The sequence below is a fragment of the Haliotis rufescens genome, unplaced genomic scaffold (assembly GCF_023055435.1).
Source record: "Haliotis rufescens isolate VD_foot unplaced genomic scaffold, xgHalRufe1.0.p SCAF_15, whole genome shotgun sequence".
Taxonomy (NCBI): Eukaryota; Metazoa; Mollusca; class Gastropoda; order Lepetellida; family Haliotidae; genus Haliotis; species Haliotis rufescens.
Genome location: NW_025963835.1, coordinates 27,810,412 through 27,832,395, shown reverse-complemented (window position 1 = coordinate 27,832,395; position 21,984 = coordinate 27,810,412). Strand labels below are relative to the sequence as shown.

The 21,984-nt window shown below is 39.7% G+C and overlaps 1 protein-coding gene across 9 annotated transcripts in view; it reads right to left on the bottom strand.

Moving 5' to 3' along the window:
• Nucleotides 1-8,500: 8,500 nt before the first annotated feature.
• The window catches only part of LOC124140214 (kinesin-like protein KIF12), a 109,669-nt gene continuing 96,185 nt past the window's right edge, over nucleotides 8,501-21,984 (bottom strand). For 6 of the 9 annotated variants that reach the window (XM_048396419.1, XM_048396418.1, XM_046507655.2 and 3 more), the window contains 3 exons: nucleotides 21,772-21,845; nucleotides 17,422-17,472; nucleotides 8,501-13,627 (listed from right to left, as the gene is read on the bottom strand). In XM_048396419.1, coding sequence (XP_048252376.1) covers nucleotides 13,464-13,627; nucleotides 17,422-17,472; nucleotides 21,772-21,845 — 289 coding nt within the window. In that variant the 3' untranslated portion in view covers nucleotides 8,501-13,463. Of the gene's footprint in view, nucleotides 13,628-17,421; nucleotides 17,473-18,765; nucleotides 18,779-21,771; nucleotides 21,846-21,984 lie in introns of all 9 variants that reach the window. The other 3 variants (XM_046507653.2, XM_048396417.1, XM_046507652.2) reach the window with 3 other exon arrangements.

Sequence of the window (21,984 nt, the reverse complement as noted above, 5' to 3'; positions counted from 1 at the left end):
GGGACGCCCGCTGCCGAGCATACTGACTCACAGAGGCGGTGCTCGACCTGGCGCTGCTGGGCTCATGGTGTTTGTCTGTTTGTTGTTTAACGCTGCACTCAGCAATATCCCAACTATATGACAGCGGTCTGTAAATAATCGAGTCTAGTCCAGACAATCCAGTGATTAATATCATGAGCATCGATCGACGCATTTGGGATCGATGACATGCATCAACCAAGTCAGCGAGCCTGAGCACCCGATCCCGTTAGTCGCCTATTTCGACAAGCATTGTCGTCTTTTATGGCAAGCATGGGATGCTGAAGACCTATTCTACCCCGGATCTTAACGGGTCTTATAGCATGGGAAAGTGAGAGAGAAGATTTTGTACTCTTTGTGAGTATTTGCCAGTTCGGGGTTCAATACGGGCTGCTGTATTATAAATAGACTGAAATGTGATGCCTTAAGATGTTGATAAAGTGGCTACTGCAGCACAGATGTCACCAGGGGATATGTTGCTTCTGTTGTGAGAAGATGTCTGATATTGGCAATATTGTAAACGTTCTTTCTGCATATTTTGCATACTCTGTTGATGTGTAACTCCATAGCAAGTCCCGAAAGAGGCGACCATGCTTGTCGTAAGCGGCGACTGAAGGGATCGGGTGGTTAGGCTCGCTGACTTGATTGATGCATGTCATCGCATCCCAGTTGCGTGGATCGATGCTCATGTTGCCAATCACTGGATTTTCTAGCCAAGATTCGATTATTTACAGAGCGCCGTCATATAGCGGCAGGGATATTGTTTCATAAGATATGGGAATTTTCATTCTCACTGTTCAAGGCTGATTCCTCGCGTGTCGGGTGGATGACCAAATTCCAAATCTCCAACACGCTCTAGAGAAATGGTAATGTCCTATTTCAGCTGATGACCATGTCTGCAAAGTCATGCATGTACCAGTGATTTTGCCAGAGACAATATAAATTTAATATAATTTTCAGGACGTTTTTATGATATTTGCGAATTTTAATGGGACCCAAAATTAAAAAAATATATATCTTAAGGAAATTTAATATTTACGAAAATATTTGGTTGGTATCCAAGGAAACGACCCGACCTGAAACCCCCATCTTCATATACATGGTCTTGATGAGGAAATTGCTTTGTATCTTAACAGCAGAGTGAGTGAGTTGGTTTGACGCAGCTTTGAACAGTATTTCAGTAATATCAGTGTGTGCCAGCTTAATGTGTGGGAAAGCCCTAAGGTCGTACAGACTTATATACGTGTACCTCTCTGTGAGTGAGTGTGTGTGTGGCTGCTTGTACTAGTCCGGACTGATGCCGACTGATAGTGCTAGTCCACTGAGATACCATGCAGCAGTTTAACATATATACCCTACTCAGACACAGTATACTGACCCCGAGCCGACCAGTTCTTGTTTTAGACCCTTAATGACGCGCGCCAGGCAGGGTAAGAACAAGTACCATCTTTTTGCGTCTTTTGGTATGACACGGCCGGGGACCGAACCCCGGACTTTCCGCTCTCCGGGCGGACGCTCTACCACTAGACCACGGAGGCGGTCGTGAAACCAACGGGCAGAGTGCGGACATTCCTGGAAACTTAACCAGAGTAAATCTGGGATCCGACCCACGATCATAGCTTTCTCGCACAGTTCTGTAAAGCCAAGTTAGTGAAACACATACACGATTGTTTCAAATTGATCCCTGTGTAATCCTAAACGTCACAGGCATCCAGTTGTCTCCCTTGTTGTAGTGTGGATTCGATATGGTTTCGGTGTTGCTCTGAATACACGAGTTTTCACTGCAGTTTCAAAATTGCCGTTTGCGGCGTAAAACAACACTCATTCCTATCTCTTTAGGGATTCCAGGTTAGAATTAGTCCCCGGCAACCTATGCCGGTCGTAAAAGGCGATTGGCCAGGCTCGGTGACTCGGTTGATAACGTGTCATCGTTCCCGACGGCGTTGATTGTTGATTGTTGATCGTGATATCAATCACTGGATAGTCTGGTCTAGATTCGATTAATGTCAGGCAGTCGTCATATAGCTGGAATATTGTGTGTGGCGTTAAAGAACAACCATCGCTCATTCATTCACCAGTAGCTCTGATGTTCCTCTCCCGATAATAAAGGCAATGAATCGGATTCCGTTATCATTACATGTGATGTGGACGCATAGCTACCAGACACGCACACGGAGCAGCAGGACTAGGGGAGTATGCGGCGGAAGAAGTATCACGGTTTATATGTTGGCTGTATTCGCCTCCTCTCTAGTGCACCCGACCTTTACCTTGGCGTGACATTTGGCGCTAACAGATAGTCCCGGATACAGACAGTAAACGGTTGTTGATAATGATGAAGATGGTGGAGATTTAACGAGCGCTTCCGGAGGACCGATTTCGCACTCGGCATTAAAGGTTTGGTGGAGAGCGCGGGACTAGTGAATCATCTTCCCGAGGCAAGGGCGTTAACTGACTATACAAGTATTATACTGTTTAGGCACATTATCGTCTCTACATTTTGGGTGCAGAACATTCTTAAACCGCCACGTTTTTCTCCAGGAGGGAACGGAAGGCCTGTCAACTTTGAGACACAGCACAAGTCACACATTTGACCTCTTAGGAGCAATTACACTCTTTGTGTAAACAAAACACAATCACTTGTCTGATAAGGATACTGTATTGCCATAGTCAGTTACATGATGCCAAGAGTTTCATTACTGTGTTATGCTTTACAAAATTTTGATTTTCACCAAAGAAATTAATTGCAGTTTTTGAAAGAATATTAGTCCTGCACCATGACCGTGGAATATATTTATTTCATGAAAAAATAATAACCTAGAAATGCATACAAAAGCAAGTCTAGCCAGCTCAAGCTAGCTCTATTCTGAAATCAGCATAGGGAATTTTTTTTATTTTTAGAGTCAAGAAGGATTTTGTGTAATATAAGATTTCAGAGACTAAATGTTAGTCTAAAAGAATATCAATGATAATATATATATACAAAGAGAAAAATAACAAAGTCAGTTCGCCACCACTTGTGTCCCATATATGGCTCATTTATCCCATTTGGGTATTTTGTTCGCACAAGTGTCAACACACATTCCGGCATTATTTGTTCATCACCCAGTCTGATCTTCTTTTGAACATATTCTTGTATTTACCACCCGTTACAGTTGTCAATTATTTTCAAAAAATTATAGTAGAAAGCTCTTCTGATGGTGCAGTTATTAGGGCTTGGAGGGAGCGCATGTCCCATCTAGGGCTGCAACGATACAGGAAGGTCACGATACGATACGCATCTCGATATTCTGGTCACGATACGATACGTATCTCGATACGCAATGATAAAAAAAAAAAGACTAAAAAGCATGTAAAGATTGAACCTTTCATGATTTTGGAACAGTCAAAATTATTTTATAATAACAAGACTACTGAAGTTGTTCAACTTTCCTTCAAAACAATTCAAAGTTCAAACACCAGAAAATAATTAATGTACTCCACCAGTGATACAACTTCAAAGAATTTTGGTGCAATGGTCGAAGAAATTGTATCTGAAATTATTGTTTTATCAGGAATAATTTATTCCAATATCGTGTTAACTTAGTTGCAGCTTTTACTATATAATTATATATATAATTATAAGAACCACAAGTGTAGCATTTTGGTACAGGTGATTGCTGTTGCAGGATATTTTAACGTATGGAACAATTATGGACTTCCCGTGCTACATGTATTTCGATTGCGATAACGTTATGTTGACATATATTAGCCAAATTGCCACAAATATTACTTTTAACGAGTCGAAGTATGGCATTTTTTATATATGTATCCATTCTCTAGCAACTAAAGTTCGTTTCAATGCGTCAAAAGCGGTAATCTGACCATGGTTGCTGTATCTCTTCACACACAATTTCACATAACTTAATGAAAACAATATTAAATGAAATTTTGAATAAAATTAATAAAATATATTACAAACACAAGTCCAGATATACAATGAACACGTTTTAATAACAAGATAGTATAATAATGGTATTGAATTGCGTACTTCAGTTCGGATTTGACTGGTATTTTCGGTGTTATGTGCTTGCGGTGATCAGCTGATAATGTTTTATGAGATGGGGAAAAACATCTGTCGGTGTAAAACCTGAGCTTATTAAAAATGTAAGTACGTTTTTGGGAGCCATGCGTTAGCGCGCGCTATAACCAAGTTAGCGGTTTATTGAAAGGCACAATACCGAGGAAACGCTGTACTTGAGATTTGCGTTCCGTATCGTGGCGTATCGATAAATGGGCCCACGTTTATCGTATATCGTATCGTGGGTCAAGTATCGCGATGCATCGGAATATCGGTGTATCGTTTCACCCTTAGTCCCATCCATCTGGCTGTTCCGTTGAGGGTGGCTACACAGGGTTTGATAAAACAGTAGGGGCATGTGCCCTCCTCCATTCGATTGTCACCCTCGGGATCTAGATGATTTGCAATGTACTTTTCCCCGGGAATAGGGGAGTCCACTTGAATTTGTATACCTTACGTTTTGTAAATACATTTTTTGTTATTGTATATATAGTGAATGTAACTATTCTATAAACGAACATGGTTACAAGAAACATTATTTCGTGATTAATGTATATAAGTCATTTGATTAGGATATGCACTTTGACTGGATATATTCTTATTATGCAGTAACTGTTTCATTATTATCAAATTTGTAGCCCACAGACCTGTTGTCCTGCGATGTTCCGTAGCAGCCATATGTACAATATGCATCAATAACACATATTCACCTCTAATGAACTGCGATATGGTACACAAGTTGTTTGTAGTCAGCTTCTAAATGTATTTGTATTTGTATGATTTTGTGATATTTGGCTCTGACTTGACCTGAGAATTGTCAGCAGTCCCCAGCTGAGAGGCAGAGGGCCATATGACCCCTTATCCATAATTGTATGTGGCAGAGGAATGTAATGTTTAGAACATAAAGTGGGAAGCCGATTTGGGTGCTGAAAGGCTGTAACTGGCGGTTTAAAGCAAGATTTCATCTTTTTTTATTACCTAATGGCGATGAAGACGACATAAGGGCTACTTTATATGCTAGATTTTTTCTCTGTGAGTACCGGAAGCACAGGTGATAGATACAATCGGAACGTACTGTATGACTTCCATTAACGCGACAAGAATTGCAACGTTGCGATGGCGATTCATTCCGATGGAGTTCCGATTGAATCGCCGAGGTTATAAACCATGCACCAGAAGGGAAGGTTGACTTTGCGTAAACTTTTCTTTCGATTATGTTTTTTGCTGGAATGGATATTTTTATCAAGAGAAGAATGCTGAATTGAGACGAAAGAAATCATTCGTAAATGGAACAGACTCGGGTTTCGCCAAGTTCATATGTTTAAAGAGCACGTAAAATCGTTATTTTCTATTCGCATTTTCCATAAAATGACTAAAAAGAATACTGATGACGAAATTATCCTTCTGACGATTTTTTGTTTTCAGAGAATAAGAGAATGAAATATTTATATATTTTCTCTTTTTCTCTTTTTCTCTTGACAGATATGGTGGAAAATGTATTTGCAGGCCCCACTCTTCTGCAATAATATTGTTCTGTAGGTAAAACTGGAGCGACTATATATATATCAAACACCGTTGTGTCGAAGTGGAAGGTTCACGCTTGAATCATCATTTGAACAGTTCTTCTTGATCTAATTAACTTTATTTCTGAAAAGTAAGCAAACATGGCATATCTCATTTATCGTCAGTGTTACAGCAATAACCATCTGACTGTCAACCCGTGAAGATCCGTGGTATAATAGGTCTTCAGCAACCCATGCTTGTCGTAAAAGGTGACTTTGCATGTCGAAAAAAAGGGACTTACGGGATCGGGTAGTCAGGCTCGTTGACTAGGTTGATGCATATCATCGTATCCCAATTGCGTGGATCGGTGTTCATGATATCAATCACTGGATTGTCTGGACCAGACTCGATATTTTACAGACCGCCGTCATATAGCTGGAATATTGCTGAGTGCAGCGTTAAACAACAAACAAACAGATTTCATTATGTCTTTTACAACTCATTCCTGCATCAGTTTGTAGAAAGTAATCTGTGTCTGAGTAATTTTGTGTAACAATCACTTGGTTCAATAAAGACATGAAATGAATCTGCAACCATATGGCCCCTGTCATGTTTGAAATAATGTAATTTTGAGCCGAAAAAGCAAGATGTCTAAGATATCCGCAGTTGTGTATTATGCAAGTGTCTATCTTTTTCCTTTTTAAAAGTTTTAAATCAAATTATGTTTGAAAAAATGCAAAGTAAATATATTCTTTGATTGCTGAGTACAGTTCATGTTTTGGATAGAATATCGTTAACATAAGATATATTTCAATAGAAAATCAAATATATGATAAAATCAGCTGAGCGGTATAGTTTCTTTTTCTCCTCAGTTTAGTATTGCGCACTCAAGAAGATAATGGCAACTGTTTTCTATAGGATTTGTTTGTTGTTTAACGCCGCACTCATCAGTATTCCAGCTTTAGGACGGCGGTCTGTAAATAATCGAGACTGGACCAGACAATCCAGTGATCGACATCATGAGCATCGACATATGATGACATGCATCAACCAAGTCCATGAGCCTTACCACCCGATCCCGTTTGTCGCCTCAAGCATGGGTTGCTGATAAGAAATAAGCATGAACACTTACTGAACAGATGATCGTTACATACAATCTCATATTCCCATATGCACAACGTTACTACTCTTCTGCTTCAGAGGGTCGCCTAGTTGTTAAAGTGTTCGCTCGTCACGCCGAAGACCCGGGTTCGATTCCTGTCGTGGGTACAATGTGTGAAGCCCATTTCTGGGCTTGATTTTGCTGGAACATTGCTAAAAGCGGTGCAAAACCATACTCACTCACTCACTTCTGCTATAGTTATAATATTCTGGTGCAGATACCACATGGGTGGTAATGTACTGGTAGGACAGGACATGCTTACCCTTGCAAACACCTGGTGTCATAACTTGATTTTCAGTGATCCATTCATACAATTTTCACCCTATTTTGCCGTTCGGATAATCGAGACTGGTTATTCCCTGACGTTGACGTTCTATATATAATAAACATATACAACTATGGCCTGTTTCTGATATTTGTAGTTATACATTTTTCCATATATTCAGAGTATGTCTGAAACGTGGTTGTTATACCAATGGGAGCGGTGATATCTGATTTGTCACGTAACTTGTATCTAGTAGTGTCAGATATAATTAGTGGTAGCAATGCACGTGTTATAGTAGATATCTATCAGTTGGTAAGCAGTTCAATGTCACGACATTAATCCTGACAGGTATTTGCATAATAATGTATGCTGTAGGAAATAGTTGTGCATTCTCTGGAAAATATATGCGCTCGAATAACTTACCAAGACAAGATTTCAATAATATAAAATAATATTTGGTAGAAATCATCCTCTAGTATTGTACGGTGCGGTGGGGTAGCCTAGTGTTCAAAGCGTTCGCTTGTCACGCAGAAGGCCAAGGTTCAATTCCCCACATTGATACAAAGTATTTAGCCCATTTCTGGGGTGATCCCCTTTGTGATATTGCTATGCGCGGCGAAAAAAACACCCTCTCCCTAAATCCCTCCCACCCACTCCATCTATCGTTTTTAATTATGAATATAACATATCGGGTACACATGCTGACACCCTGTGATATTGCTGTAATACTGTTCACAGAGTCGCAAACCCCAACTCACTCCTATGAAACCCAGTCTCCCCCGACTTACCGAAGATATAAATGACGCTATGGGAAGTCTCGCAAAGTGAAATATTCGGCAATGCGTGTTCACTATCTACCGAATCTTTGTTTGGGGCGGTGGGGTAGTCTGGTGGTTAAAGCGTTCGCTCGCTACGCCGAAGACCAGGGTTCGATTCCCACATGGGTACAATGTGTGAAGCCCATTTCTGGTGTCCCCCGCCGTGATATTGCTAAAGGTGGCATAAAACAATAGTCACTCACCCATTGTTCTTGAGGACACGGATAACAGTATTATCACAATTCAGTTTCTGTCATCTACTGGGCGAAATTACCAAGTATCAACTGGGCCGTATTACCAAGTATCAACTGGGCCGTATTACCAAGTATTAACTGGGCCGTATTTCCAAGTATCAACTGGGCGAAATTACCAAGTATCAACTGGGCCGTATTACCAAGTATCAACTGGGCCGTATTACCAAGTATTAACTGGGCCGTATTTCCAAGTATCAACTGGGCCGTATTTCCAAGTATCAACTGGGCCGTATTACCAAGTATCAACTTGGCCGTATTACCAAGTATCAACTGGGCCGTATTACCAAGTATCAACTGGGCCGTATTTCCAAGTATCAACTGGGCCGTATTTCCAAGTATCAACTGGGCCGTATTACCAAGTATCAACTTGGCCGTATTACCAAGTATCAACTGGTCGATGTTAAAGTAAAAACAGTACAGGCAAAATTTCATACGTCTTTATATTTCAGTACACAACATATTCTCATGACATCCAGGTCTAGCGCCCCACGAGCACAACACGTCCACCTTTTTATGTACAGTAATACACCCAGGGTGCCGTTGCACAAAGCAGTCTTAGCGCTAAGGTGATCGTAACTCACATACCTTAACACAGACTTACGACAGTCGTAGAGCTGAGGTTGTTGTTTTGTGCAACGGTACCCTGTAGACAACATACCGCTGCCTCACCACATGCAATGAAAGTAGGCTTGTGCGTTTGAACACGACGTTCATAACCGCGACAATGGGGAAATTTACGCAAAATAGGTGGCCTTTATGGTGATATATATTTTAAAGGGACGTCACCAACAATGACATGTGCTTTAAATGGACGTCTTTAGTGTGGACATAAATTCAGAGCGCAATTGTCACACGCTATTGTAATCCAAATAAACGCCTCCTTGGGATAGAAGCTTTACCAAGTGACACTCAGAGGGAAATATGCTCTGAATGGATGGTATCAATAGGGCAACAGGTACTAAGAGGGAAATATTCTGAATGGACGGTATCATCAGGGTAACATGTACTAAGAGGGAAATATTCTGAACGGACGGTATCATCAGGGTAACATGTACTAAGAGGGAGATATTCTGAACGGACGGTATCATCAGGGTAACATGTACTAAGAGGTAAATATTCTGAATGGACGGCATCAATAGGTAGCAGGGACTAAGGGAAATATTCTGAATGGACCTTATCCATTGGGTAACATGTACTAAGAGGGAAATATTCTGAATGGATGGTATCAACAGGGTAACATGTACTAAGAGGGAATATTCTGAATGGACCGTATCAACAGGGTAACATGTACTAAGAGGGAAATATTCTGAATGGATGGTATCAACAGGGTAACATGTACTAAGAGGGAAATATGCTGAATGGACCGTATCAACAGGGTAACATGTACTAAGAGGGTAATATGCTGAATGGACCTTATCCATAGGGTAACATGTACTAAGAGGGAGATATTCTGAATGGACGGAATCAATAGGGTAACATGTACTAAGAGGGAAATATTCTGAATAGACGGTATCAATAGGGGCAACATGTACTAAGAGAGAAATATTCTAAACGGACAGCGTCAAAATATGGTAGCCGGGACTAAGAGGGAAATATGCTGAATGGACGGAATCAATAGGGTAACATTTGCTAAGAGGGAAATATTCTGAACGGACGGCGTCAATAGGGTAACAAGTACTAAGAGGGAAATATTCTGAATGGACAGAATCAATAGGGTAACATTTGCTAAGAGGGAAATATTCTGAATGGACGGTATCAATAGGGTAACATGTACTAAGAGGGAAATATTCTGAATGGACGGTACCAATGCGGCAACATGTACTAAGAGGGAAATATTCTGAATAGACGGTATCAATAGGGCAACATGTACTAAGAGGGAAATATTCTGAATGGACCGTATCAATAGGGCAACGTACTAAGAGGGAAATAATCTGAATGGACCTTATCCATCGGGTAACATGTACTAAGAGGGAGATATTCTGAACGGACGGCGTCAAAATAGGGTTGCAGGGACTAAGAGGGAAATATTCTGAATGGACGGCGCAATAGGGTAATATGTACTGAGAAGAAAATATGCTCTGAAAGGACGGCAGATATTGGTAAAATGTACGGAATATACCCGAATGGACAGAATCAATAGGGTTACACCTATGAAGAGGGAGATATTCACTATCTTGAGGGAAATATGCCTTAATAAATAATGGCTGTTAATAGTAAAATACTTTGAATACGGTGTCACGAGGGTGTACAGACTATACGCTTTTTGTGGACGCGACCCACATGTTCTAAATATTCTAAATGGAAGGCACCAATGGATAAATAAATCCTAAATGGACGGTAATATATTGTATGGTTTTACTGGAATGAAATGGCACATAGTCTGTGGTACATGTCATGTTTTCTGTGTTAACACCAGTCTGAAAACATGACATGTACCATGAATTGATATAAACTTTTCTTGGGAGAAGTCCAGTAGAGAATATTTAAATATGCACAATGTTTGTGTATATGACAAATAGGACATCTTAATTTCATGGTGGGCAGATGTCGTCCCTTGTAGGCTCATGGTGACGAATCTGATCCATCTGCACTCTATCCTACATCTTCCTCCATCACAAAAATCCTTCTGTCCGGTATGACCATCTATATCCCGTTTCTAATCAAAGCTAGAGCTTACGTAATTTTATTGAATTTTCCTCTCTACCAAGAAACTAGAAATGTAACATTGTATTTTAAAACAGACAGTTATGTGATGAAAATAACATACTGGGGGAGAAACATGAATTAAGGAAGGAACTGCATCGCTGGAGCTCTCGGCAGTCCTGATGTTCCTGTTAGAGCCGTCATCGTTCGTGTTTGTTGTTGTCACGCGACATCCTATGTTGATGTATAGCACAGGGTGTCTCCAGGTAGATGATTAGGCTTACACAACGGGGTCCAAGAAATATAGTGGGTTCTGGGGTTAAGCTGAAGAAGTTCTCATTAGGGTCATCTGATGTTAGACTTCTTACTGGGCAGGGCGTATGGGACTTCAGAAAGAATAACTTCGTAACGGCAGAGAAGGATTTGAGAAAGGGTCGAGAAGAACTTCATGAAGGTGGGGAACTTCACGAAGGGTGGAGAAGAATTTCACAAAGGGTGGAGAAGAACTTCATGTAGGGCAGAGAAGAACTTCATGGAGGGCAGAGAAGAACTTGACGAAGGGTGGAGAAGAATTTCACGAAAGGTGGAGAAGAACTTCACGAAGGGTGGAGAAGAACTTCATGAAGGGCAGAGAAGAACTTCACAAAAGGGTGGAGAAGAACTTCATGAAGGGCAGAGAAGAACTTCATGAAGGGCAGAGAAGAACTTCATGGAGGTCAGAGAAGAACTTCATGGAGGGCAGAGAAGAACTTCATGGAGGGCAGAGAAGAACTTCATGGAGGTCAGAGAAGAACTTCATGGAGGTCAGAGAAGAACATCATGAAGGGCAGAGAAGAACTTCACGAAGGGGAGAAGATCTTCAAGAAATGGGGAGAAGAACTTCAGGAAGGGCAGAGAAGAACTTCATGGAGAGCGGAGAAGAACTTCATGGAGGCTGGAGAATAACTTCATAAAGGTTGGAGAAGAACTTCATGAAAGGCAGAGAAAAACTTGCTTACTGGTAGAGAAGCACTTAAAATCCCTGGTGAGAAATACATAATTAGAGGGGGAGAAATACATCTTAAAGGATATAGGTTTCATAAAGGGTAGAGATGGTTTAATAAGTGGGATATCATTATAACAGCTTTTGAATGAGTGAGTGAGTGAGTGAGTTTATGCTTTACGTCACATCTGCAATATTTCAGCCATATCATGACAAGCTTTTGACTGAATTGAGATTTGGGTTTTAAGAACCATTTGAGATAGTGGATTTTTGACTGAAATGAGATTTGGGTCTTTAGAAGTTCAGAATAAGTTGGGATTTGAAACTTTAGGATTAATTGAGATTTCAGAGCATGGTTTGAGATATGCATCATAACAACTGAGCAAACATGGACTTCACACTGGGTTGAGATCAGGGAAGTCTGAACTATTTCAGGCTTGGGATATTACAATGGATGGGTGCTTAGGAATGCTTAAGAATTGCGTAAGAATGAGCTTTGAAAACAAATTGAGACTTCAAAAAAACACAGCCAAAACAAAACTATTGACTAATAAGGAAGTATGTTTGTACAAAACAACACAACACGAATATACTTTGGCATAACCCTGCTCTCCAGACTTCCTGCAGAGTCTCAACTGGGCCCATAGGGACAGAGCTACTCACAAGGGTCACTGTTGACAGGACAATGTGTGTCCTATCACCACATTGCTCCACTGCACATATAAACTGCTGGGAAAAAGAAAGTATACACTTCAAATTGGATTTGACCAAATGATTACAAATATTATCAAAACATTACAAGCTTCACAGTCGCCAAAACATGCCAGACTTAAGGCCCAAACATTACTTTGGTACCCGTATCAAATACATCACTATTGAAAAACCATTTCTTGTTTGTTTCATTTTTAGCCACCATCAAACATAGTGTATAATGTCTTTTACCCGGCAGATTATCAGGAATTATCAACAACTCAGTCCTGAAACCACTTAAATAGCTACCCGTCTGTTTCACCTGTCTGTCTGGGGCGAAATCTTGGCATCATCACAGATGTGGTATCATCACGACATTCCAATACACACACTACATGCCCAGGAATTCATTCTTCCATGCTTCTCGAGAATCCTCCAGTCAGAACAATGTCCATCGATTTTGGATCACTGGAATACATTCTGCACAGTCACTATATCTTAATTCAATGATCTCGCTTCGACAAGACACGTCACAGTTTGACCAGTTGAGCAAACAGGGCTTGTGTATGATCATAACGGTGAACACCACCTTGAAACTGGAAGAGATTTGGTGAATTTGGCTGCATAGATGATAGCTTATGTAATAGTGCGTCACTCCGACATGAAACACACAAACATTAAACACAGATTGTTGAGATCTTGTGTGACATCTCCTGGGAAAAAACACCAAGGTCACAGATCAGGGCCACCAAGAAAGAAAAACTCCCAACGGTTTGTACAAAGGGAGGTAATAAATAACTGAAGGACACACTTGTTATTTAAATGAGGATCCATAGTTTGTTTCTTCTTGGTGTGTTTCTATTTCAAACCATCTCCCATACTTTGTTTTTGGAAATAAACTCTGACAAGAGACATGACACAATGTCTGCTCAAGATGCACTATCAGAGCAGGTATTCCCACGATGAGCGATTCCATAATGGCATCCAACACATTTCATTATTGTCAAAGGAACCTTTTACTTAATGCTACTATCACAGATCTGTTTGAGCGTTGCTATGGAAACATTGTGGTCACCTAATCGTGGATGACCCTGGATACTGTTTATGTGGGAGGTCTGACCGAGGTCGTTGTGACAAGTCATGTGACCTGGTGGCTAGTCGATGTTGCTGCTCGATCTCGCCCTCTAGCTCTCGCACCTCCAGAAGTAGCTTCTCATTCATGTCGCGGATGGCGTCTGAAACACAAACATAACAATATTTATGTAGATTATGGTGTCTGTAACACAAATGTAACAATACTTATGTGGATGTGGGTGTCTGTAACACAAATGTAACAATACTTATGTGGATGTGGGTGTCTGTAACACAAATGTAACAATATTTATGTGGATGTGGGTGTCTGTAACACAAATGTAACAATATTTATGTGGATGTGGGTGTCTGTAACACAAATGTAACAATATTTATGTTTTGGTTTGTTGTTTAACGTCGCACTGGGCAATATTCCTGCTATATGACGGCGGTCTGTAAAATAATCGAGTCTGGACCAGACAATCCAGTGATTGACTTCATGAGCATTGATCCACGCAATTGGCAATATTTATGTAGATGAGAGCATCTGTAACACAAATGTAACAATATTTATGTAGTATATGTCATCTGGGACACAAAAGTATCACTGTATTTATATAGCGTATGGTATATGTAGCACAAAAGTATCACTGTATTTATGTAGTGTATGGTATATGCAACACAATAGTATCACTGTATTTATGTAGGGTATAGTATATGTAACACAAAAGTATCACTGTATTTATGTAGGGTATGGTATATGTAGCACAAAAGTATATAATCATTGTATTTATGTAGGGTATAGTATATGTAACACAAAAGTATCACTATATTTATGTTGTGTATGGTATATGTAACACAAAAGTATCACTGCATTTATGTAGGGTAGGGTATATGTAGCACAAAAGTATCACTGTATTTATGTAGTGTATGGTATATGTAGCACAAAAGTATCACTGTATTTATGTAGTGTATGGTATATGTAGCACAAAAGTATCACTGTATTTATGTAGGGTATGGTATATGTAGCACAAAAGTATCACTGTATTTATGTTGTGTATGGTATATGGAGCACAAAAGTATCACTGTATTTATGTAGTGTATAGTATATGTAGCACAAAAGTATCGCTGTATTTATGTTGCTGAGGAATATTACAATATATATATGGAAAACAGAAACAATGTATTTATAATACGATACGATCATTTATCTTCCGACCCTTATATTTTGACATGACAGAATGACAAACAATGCATGACACACACGGGAGGCAGAGACGTCTCACAACACAAACAAGATGGAGTGCAACATTACAAACAACTAAAAATTGTGCTCTGTAACACGGTGTCAAATCTCAGCTTGGAGTCTCAGGGTTCAAACTCTATCAAACACTGATATCTATGATACCATCGATACTTAGGTTCACAAGATACTTGAATCATCAGTTTGTGAGATCGCGATACACTATAAATAGAACAGGAACTAAAAGAGTTACTTCCCATAATGGCAGAAGTAGCACAGCGCCATCTGTAAGCATGGCAGAACACAAGGTTGTAGCAGCTGAGGTCATTGTACTACTAACTGTTACATTTAACAACCATCCCTTTATTTAAAACTGTTTTGTTCTTGTGGTTTTCTTTGATAAAGTTTTTGAGACACCAATAACAAAAAAGTATGAAGAAAAAGGTTTTAGAGCTGTATTTGAGTTATGTGATGATTTCTTACTATTTGATGTAGTGTATCATGATGCCAGTAGTATCGTCAGTCCGTACCATGATACCAATCATATCGCAAGATACCAGTCGATACTCAGCTCTAGTTCAAACCATTGCCATATTTATTTTACACCACAGAAATTCAGTCAGTCTGAGGGCCCGTGAAGATCCGGGGTAGAATAGGTCTTCAGCAATCCATGCTTGCCGTAAAAGGTGACATTGCTTGTCGTAAAAGGCGACTAACGGGATCGGGTGGTCATGCTCGCTGACTTGGCTGATGCTTGTCATCGATCCCAATTGGGTTCCTGAAGACCTATTCTCCCCCGGAATCTTCTCGGGCCACTGCTTGGGGATAGTTCTTTGGAAGAGTCACTTGTAACATACATTTTTGTATTGCATGGGCAATGGGGTAGCTTTGTGATAAAAGCATTTGCTCATTACACCCTACGCCACGGTTCTATTCCCATTGTTGGAACAATGAAACCCATCCTTGACATGATATGGCTGGAATATTGCTAAGAGCGGCATAAAACCATAATCATTGTTATCGCACACAATGGCCCTGTCAACTCTGAAGCTTGCAAAGCTCAAAGCTCCTTCCCAGCGTGTGACACCTTCATTACACTCTCGGTAACATCGCTGCCACCGGTGTCAGCGCGGCCTTTACAAGAATCTTCAAACGTGCCCTCTAATCCCAAATGTAGAAACATTATACTTTTGTTTACGTCTTTTGGAATGCCATCACAGTAAATTTTGAAAAGGTTCACGACTGACTCAGACCATATTTCCAAGATGAATTTACCTTTTTGTTTGTTTGATCTGAATGCTTCGAGATTGCAAACGAATGGAGAAATCAACTTTTCCCTTACATTCTTACTATACCAATTACATGACAGTTGTAAAGAAATAGAAATTTAAAAAACACACAAGAGTTTGCCACTAACGTGGCTGTATCCCCAGCCCCTGTTTCAGAATTTATGACCTAATTAAATCTAAACAAACCCTAACCTTTTTTAACCGAGGTGGAACTTGTTGTCATGGAAATTGTAAAAAAAAGAGGAGATTGCCACTAACATGGCCAAGTCTCCTGCCCAGCAAATGAAGTGTATATTATGTCAACAATAGTGAAATTTGATCACACAAACAAATACATTTTTGGGGAATTTGAAAGAAGAATTCATTAATTTCTAAAAGTCCATCTTGTTGCCATGGAAACGTAAAAAATAAATATTTCTAAATTTTCTAAATAGCAAAAGGCACCAGTTCAGCATGTACCTGACAGACCTGCAAAGTTTCATGAAAGAATTTTGAAAGGTTTATGAGTTATGCTCCGGAAACGAATCCTATCCTCACAGAACCTAAGTCCATCTTGTTGCCATGGAAATGTAAAAAATAAAAATTTCTAAAATTTCTAAATAGCAATAGGCGCCAGTTCAGCATGAACCTGACAAACCTGCAATGTTTCATGAAAAAATATATTGAACGGTTTATGAGTTATGCTCTGGAGACGAATCCTACCCTCACAGAACCTAAGTCCATCTTGTTGCCATGGAAACGTAAAAAATAAAAATTTCTAAAAAGCAAAAGGCACAAGTTCAGCATGTACCTAATAGACCTGCAAAGTTTCATGAAAAAATATTGAACAATTTATGAGTTATGCTCCGGAAACGAACCCTACCCTCACAGAACCTAAGTCCATCTTGTTGCCATGGAAATGTAAAAAATAAAAATTTCTAGAATTTCTAAATAGCAAAAGGCACAAGTTCAGCATGTACCTGACAGACCTGCAAAGTTTCATGAAAAAATATTAAACGGTTTATGAGTTATGCTCCGGAAACGAATCCTACCCTCACAGAACCTAAGTCCATCTTTTTAAAAATTTCTAAAATTTCTAAATAGCAAAAGGCACCAGTTCAGCATGTACCTGAGAGACCTGCAAAGTTTGATGAAAAAATATATTGAACGGTTTATGAGTTATGCTCCAGAAACGAAACGTGACGGATGGACAGACGGACAGAGCCCGTTTCTATATCCCCCGCTATATAATAATAATTTAGCTGAGGTATGAGTATTCGTCATCACGGCAGTCATCACCTTTTTAAAATATAATGGTCAGTCGGTTGTAGCATGGTTGTAGCTACCTATCACAGAGGGGAGCTTTCACTGGTGGCAGCAATAGTATAGAGAGCTCCGCGAACGGGATATTGCTGGCAAAGCTGCTTCAAGGGGAGACCACTCTTACCTGACTGCGACGCCTGAGAAGACCTCCTCTCGGTAGCTCTGGGTGGTGAAGCTGAAAGGTGAATATGTGAGGGTGAACTGAATCAGGAGACGGTCTACCCACAATAAACTCTACTTTTCTACCAGTCTTCGAAAGTTTATTTTATAATTTGGTCAAACAGGACTGCAGTGGAAAAAAATAAAATAAAAAATAAAAGTGTAGTGAAAAAAATATAATAGTGAAGTGAAAAAATGTACAACAACTGGAAACATGCAACAAGGTGGTGGGATGAAGAATTGATTCATGAGACAGATGTCATGCATGTAGGACACCTTCAACTGATTTCAAAGTTTGTAGGTCATGACCTATTAACTAGCTCATTCATTTTATATGTCAGTACCTATCTACTCCTAGCCTAGATCTCATCTACCCTTTCTAGGCATCTTGTCAAAAGTTCAATGAAGCTGAATACCCCAGGCACTGGAGCTCACCTTATTTATTTATATATTTGATTAGTGAGTGAGTTTGGTCTAAATTGCTTCCAACCTTATTCCAGTTATATCGTGGCGTGTCAGTTACTGTGGGAGGAAAGCCCAAAGTGATGCAGGTCTCAGGCGTTTACCACTTCGGTGAAACCCATGAGCACGGGTATGGTGCCGATGAACCTAGCTACATTATCAGGGCTAACTGGGATTCTAATCACAATTAAAGGTATCTGGCACGGCTAAGCAATACAACTCTCCACGGTGAATTGTGGCACCTAAGATGACTGACCCCTCATTTAATTGTTTAACCTTGAGTGGGGAGGATAAGCTGTTTTATCCAAAAAACATATGACCAGATATGCCTTGCTTGACAATGGTATAAGGATCTATACCAAACATCAAAGCGTATTCTTCGGGGCAAATTTTGAAGACCAAAAACTCCAAAAGTGTAACAATGGGTCTGTATTTGAAATAGTCACTGCCAAATTTTCAAGGTATTGGGGAACATAATGATAAATCACTGGCACAAAATAGGTGTTGCACACAGAGAAAATACATAGATTTTAAACCCGACCACCCACCAACTCAGCTCAGTGAACGTTTGAAAAGATGCCACATACTGTCTTCCAAACAACTGATTAACACAGGAAGCTATCACAAGGTCACTTCTATATCAAAGTAGAAAGGTATTAGTACTCAAGCTAAAAATTGAAATTACAATCTCAGTTCTAGATCTTTTTTATGAATTGACACGACCAGAGGGTCAGTGAGCTGCTCTCTCTACGCCGTCAGCTGGGGAGGTAGGGAAGTTAGTCCTGCAGCCTGTCACATACACCTAACATCTACATGCAAGAAAATCAAATCAGAAAACGATCATTACCTACGCTCTGTGTCTGCAAACAAAGTGGATACAACTAATCAGTAAAACCAATCAGTAAAACTTATCAGTAAAACTAATCAGTAAAACCAATCGGTAAAACTAATCAATAAATGCTTGTAATTCAATGACCAGGTACTAATACCATGAACACTGATCAGGAATTAGATCAGGTTTTTTTTTAAAAAAAACATTGAAAGTTACCCAGGGTCTGGGGGACTAAACATATGTCTACATTGTAATGGCAGTGTCACAAAGTGACCCTTGACGAAACAAATCAATAGCATTCAGCAGATCAGCAGATAAAAAAATCTCCTCCCTGATTTTAGCATGCTTGGTATAAGCTCCAGTCAGCAGTCTGCAGCCAGAACAAGCACCTGCTGAAGGATGGGGAGTCCTCCTCTACCGACACCACGAGCATCTTCCCGAGGCAAGAGAGTTAACTGACTTTAAAGGTCAAGTTTCCACCCTTGCCGAACTAGGCTGGAATTCCTGGGCTCAATCGTAGCGCCACCAGTGGCTATTACGAGTTATGTCCCTTCTAAGCCTAAGTGTAACTCCATAATACCAGCCTAGTTCGGCAAGGGTGGAAACTGGACTTTTATAGTCAGTTAACTCACTTGCCTCGGGAAGATGCACCACGAGTTGACTACAGTGTAGGTCTACAGTGTTCACATTAAACAAAATGTCACTTAGCAACCAAATTATCAAAGTACTAGCAAGATGACTGTAAGATTTAAATATATTTAAGGAACTGATCTAAATTTTGAAAAAAATCGTGTGAAGATAAAACACATCAGCATCTTGCCTTTTCATCTGACGTTATGTTTGACAGCTCAATTTCATTGGCATGACATGATAGTAATCCTGAACTGACTTATTTGTGATGGGCTTATTATTATCTGGTAAATCTGATACTGATGGATACATTTGTCCCTTACACTGCCTCCATTGTGTACCTGAAGGTACACTGTACACTTTCTGCCATGTGTCTTACAGTGTGTTCTTACCATGAGCAAACCTTTATAAGGGCACATCGTAAAAGGCCCAAGAGTAGAACAATATACTATTCTGTCACCTCAGCTTACTCTATTCTGAACGTACTCCTCAATTTCTAAGAAATGTCAAAATATGGGGTGGGGTTTCAGGATCAGGAAGAGGTGACTATTAATATACTGAATAGCTCACCTCGCCAAATGGCTAGCAAGAAATTTGGGGAGCAAAAACTTTGTTGTCAGTTAAAAAAAGTAACATATGAACAATAATTATGTATCATTAGCAAAAAATGTTTTTCCAAATATTTACCTCAAAACAAATCATGATCTACTTTAAGAGAAAACTGAGAGCTAAAAGGCACTGTAGCTCACCTTACTTTGTCTGGAATATCATATTACATAAGAAAGTTTATACAAGGGCAAAAAAGAATATGCAAAAGACATCTTCACATATATTCTTCGAAATTATACAATCAGACACGGAGACCTGGTCCCACTTGCACTAACCGATCTACGCTACAACTATTGTAAGCCTATGTTACAGTATGGGAGCAATCTCCTTAAAATCAGATCTTAGTTTTCGTTACCGCTCAACAAAGATCTGAGGACATCTCATTAGGGGTCACGTCAGAACGACCTTTCGCAAATTTTGACTAACCAATGAAATGACTGACAAGAAATCGACAGTAGCCAATCAGAAGGCAGCTTTCTCGAGCTTTATGGCACTAGTTTCAAACTGGCGAATACGCTTCGAAACATATTTTGACGTATTCTCCATTAAAAATATAAAACTGATTAAGAAGAACATTCTGGAATGGCTTATAGATGGCCTAGATTGTATGGATATAATCATAAAACCAGTAACTGTCGTTCGGAATACCCCGTGTAAAATATTTCATGGTTGCATGATTAGAAAACACATTCCAACTGTCACTTCCATGATCTGGTAAGCGACGCTCTGATTGGTTGGATGAAAGGTCGTTCTGACGTGACCCTCAATGGGATGTCCTCAGATCTTTGTTTAGCATAGCGAGAACTAAGATCTGATTTTAATGAGATTGGTATGGGAGTTACGACCAACTTAGCACTAAGATCGCTTTGTGGAACAGGTTCCAGGTCATGCAGTGGTCCATGGTTCCATCGGCAGCCACATAAAGATGTACTAACTATCACAATAAACAGCCAAATATACCATGTCTATTGGCCACACGATGAACTGCATCTAAATAAGGAGCGAAGGATACATGCAGAAATGGCTGAACAACAAACATGACATTTTCAATGTGGTGGCCATGCTTCAAGTTGGATCAGAATTGTGAGCAGATCTTAGCGATCACATTGCTGGAACCAGATCATGTACACAAATCTTCTGCTTCATAATACCAAAGTTTAAGAGGAGATGTCAAAAATGTATTAAAACTTAATAAACAGGGCCCGTTTCACAAAGTTCTAGTGTTACAAGTAAGACTCCAGACAGTCATACTGCTATTATTCTACAGTGTGAAACATGGCGCAGGTATGTATAGGTCAAGAGAGAAACTGGGACAAAAAAAAGAAAGTGGAATTAAACATATTTAGTTTTATTCTGCATACCACATAAGTTTTGCTGCAAACTAAATTTCATAATAATACATTCAAAAATGGCCAATATGGACAAAAATGACATATAGAACAGGGTTGCAGTGGTAGCCAATTTAAAAAAAGATTGGATCAGTTTTTATCAGAATTAATGTAAAACACTATGGCTGGGATCATCCATGCAATGTTTCATTTTCATCTGCCTTGCAGTTACAGAGGAGGTGTTGAAAATAGCTTTAACTACAAACAGATTGACGTTGGACTATGTGCCGCAACATAAGCTAAAAAATAAGGTCAATTTAGACCATATTAACCCAAAAAGAACAATATCTGAAAAAAAAAGTTATTAATTTCTGTAATTTAATTTAGTTCTTTAATTTGTGTTCTTGTGGTTGTTGTATGTTGGTGAAGTTCTACTCTCCTCTAGACTCATTACCTTGTCGTACTGGTCCATTCATCCGGCCATGAGGCTGCATCATGTGGCCTCCATTCTGCATGGATTCCGGCATTCTGTAACCATAGTTACCTTATTAGGTACTGTCATTTAAGCACATGGGGCAATCTTAAAATATGTGGAAAAACAGTTCTTTGTAAGTGTAACAATGCAGGATAGTATTTGAACTGGGTATGATATTTTTCTGTTATCATT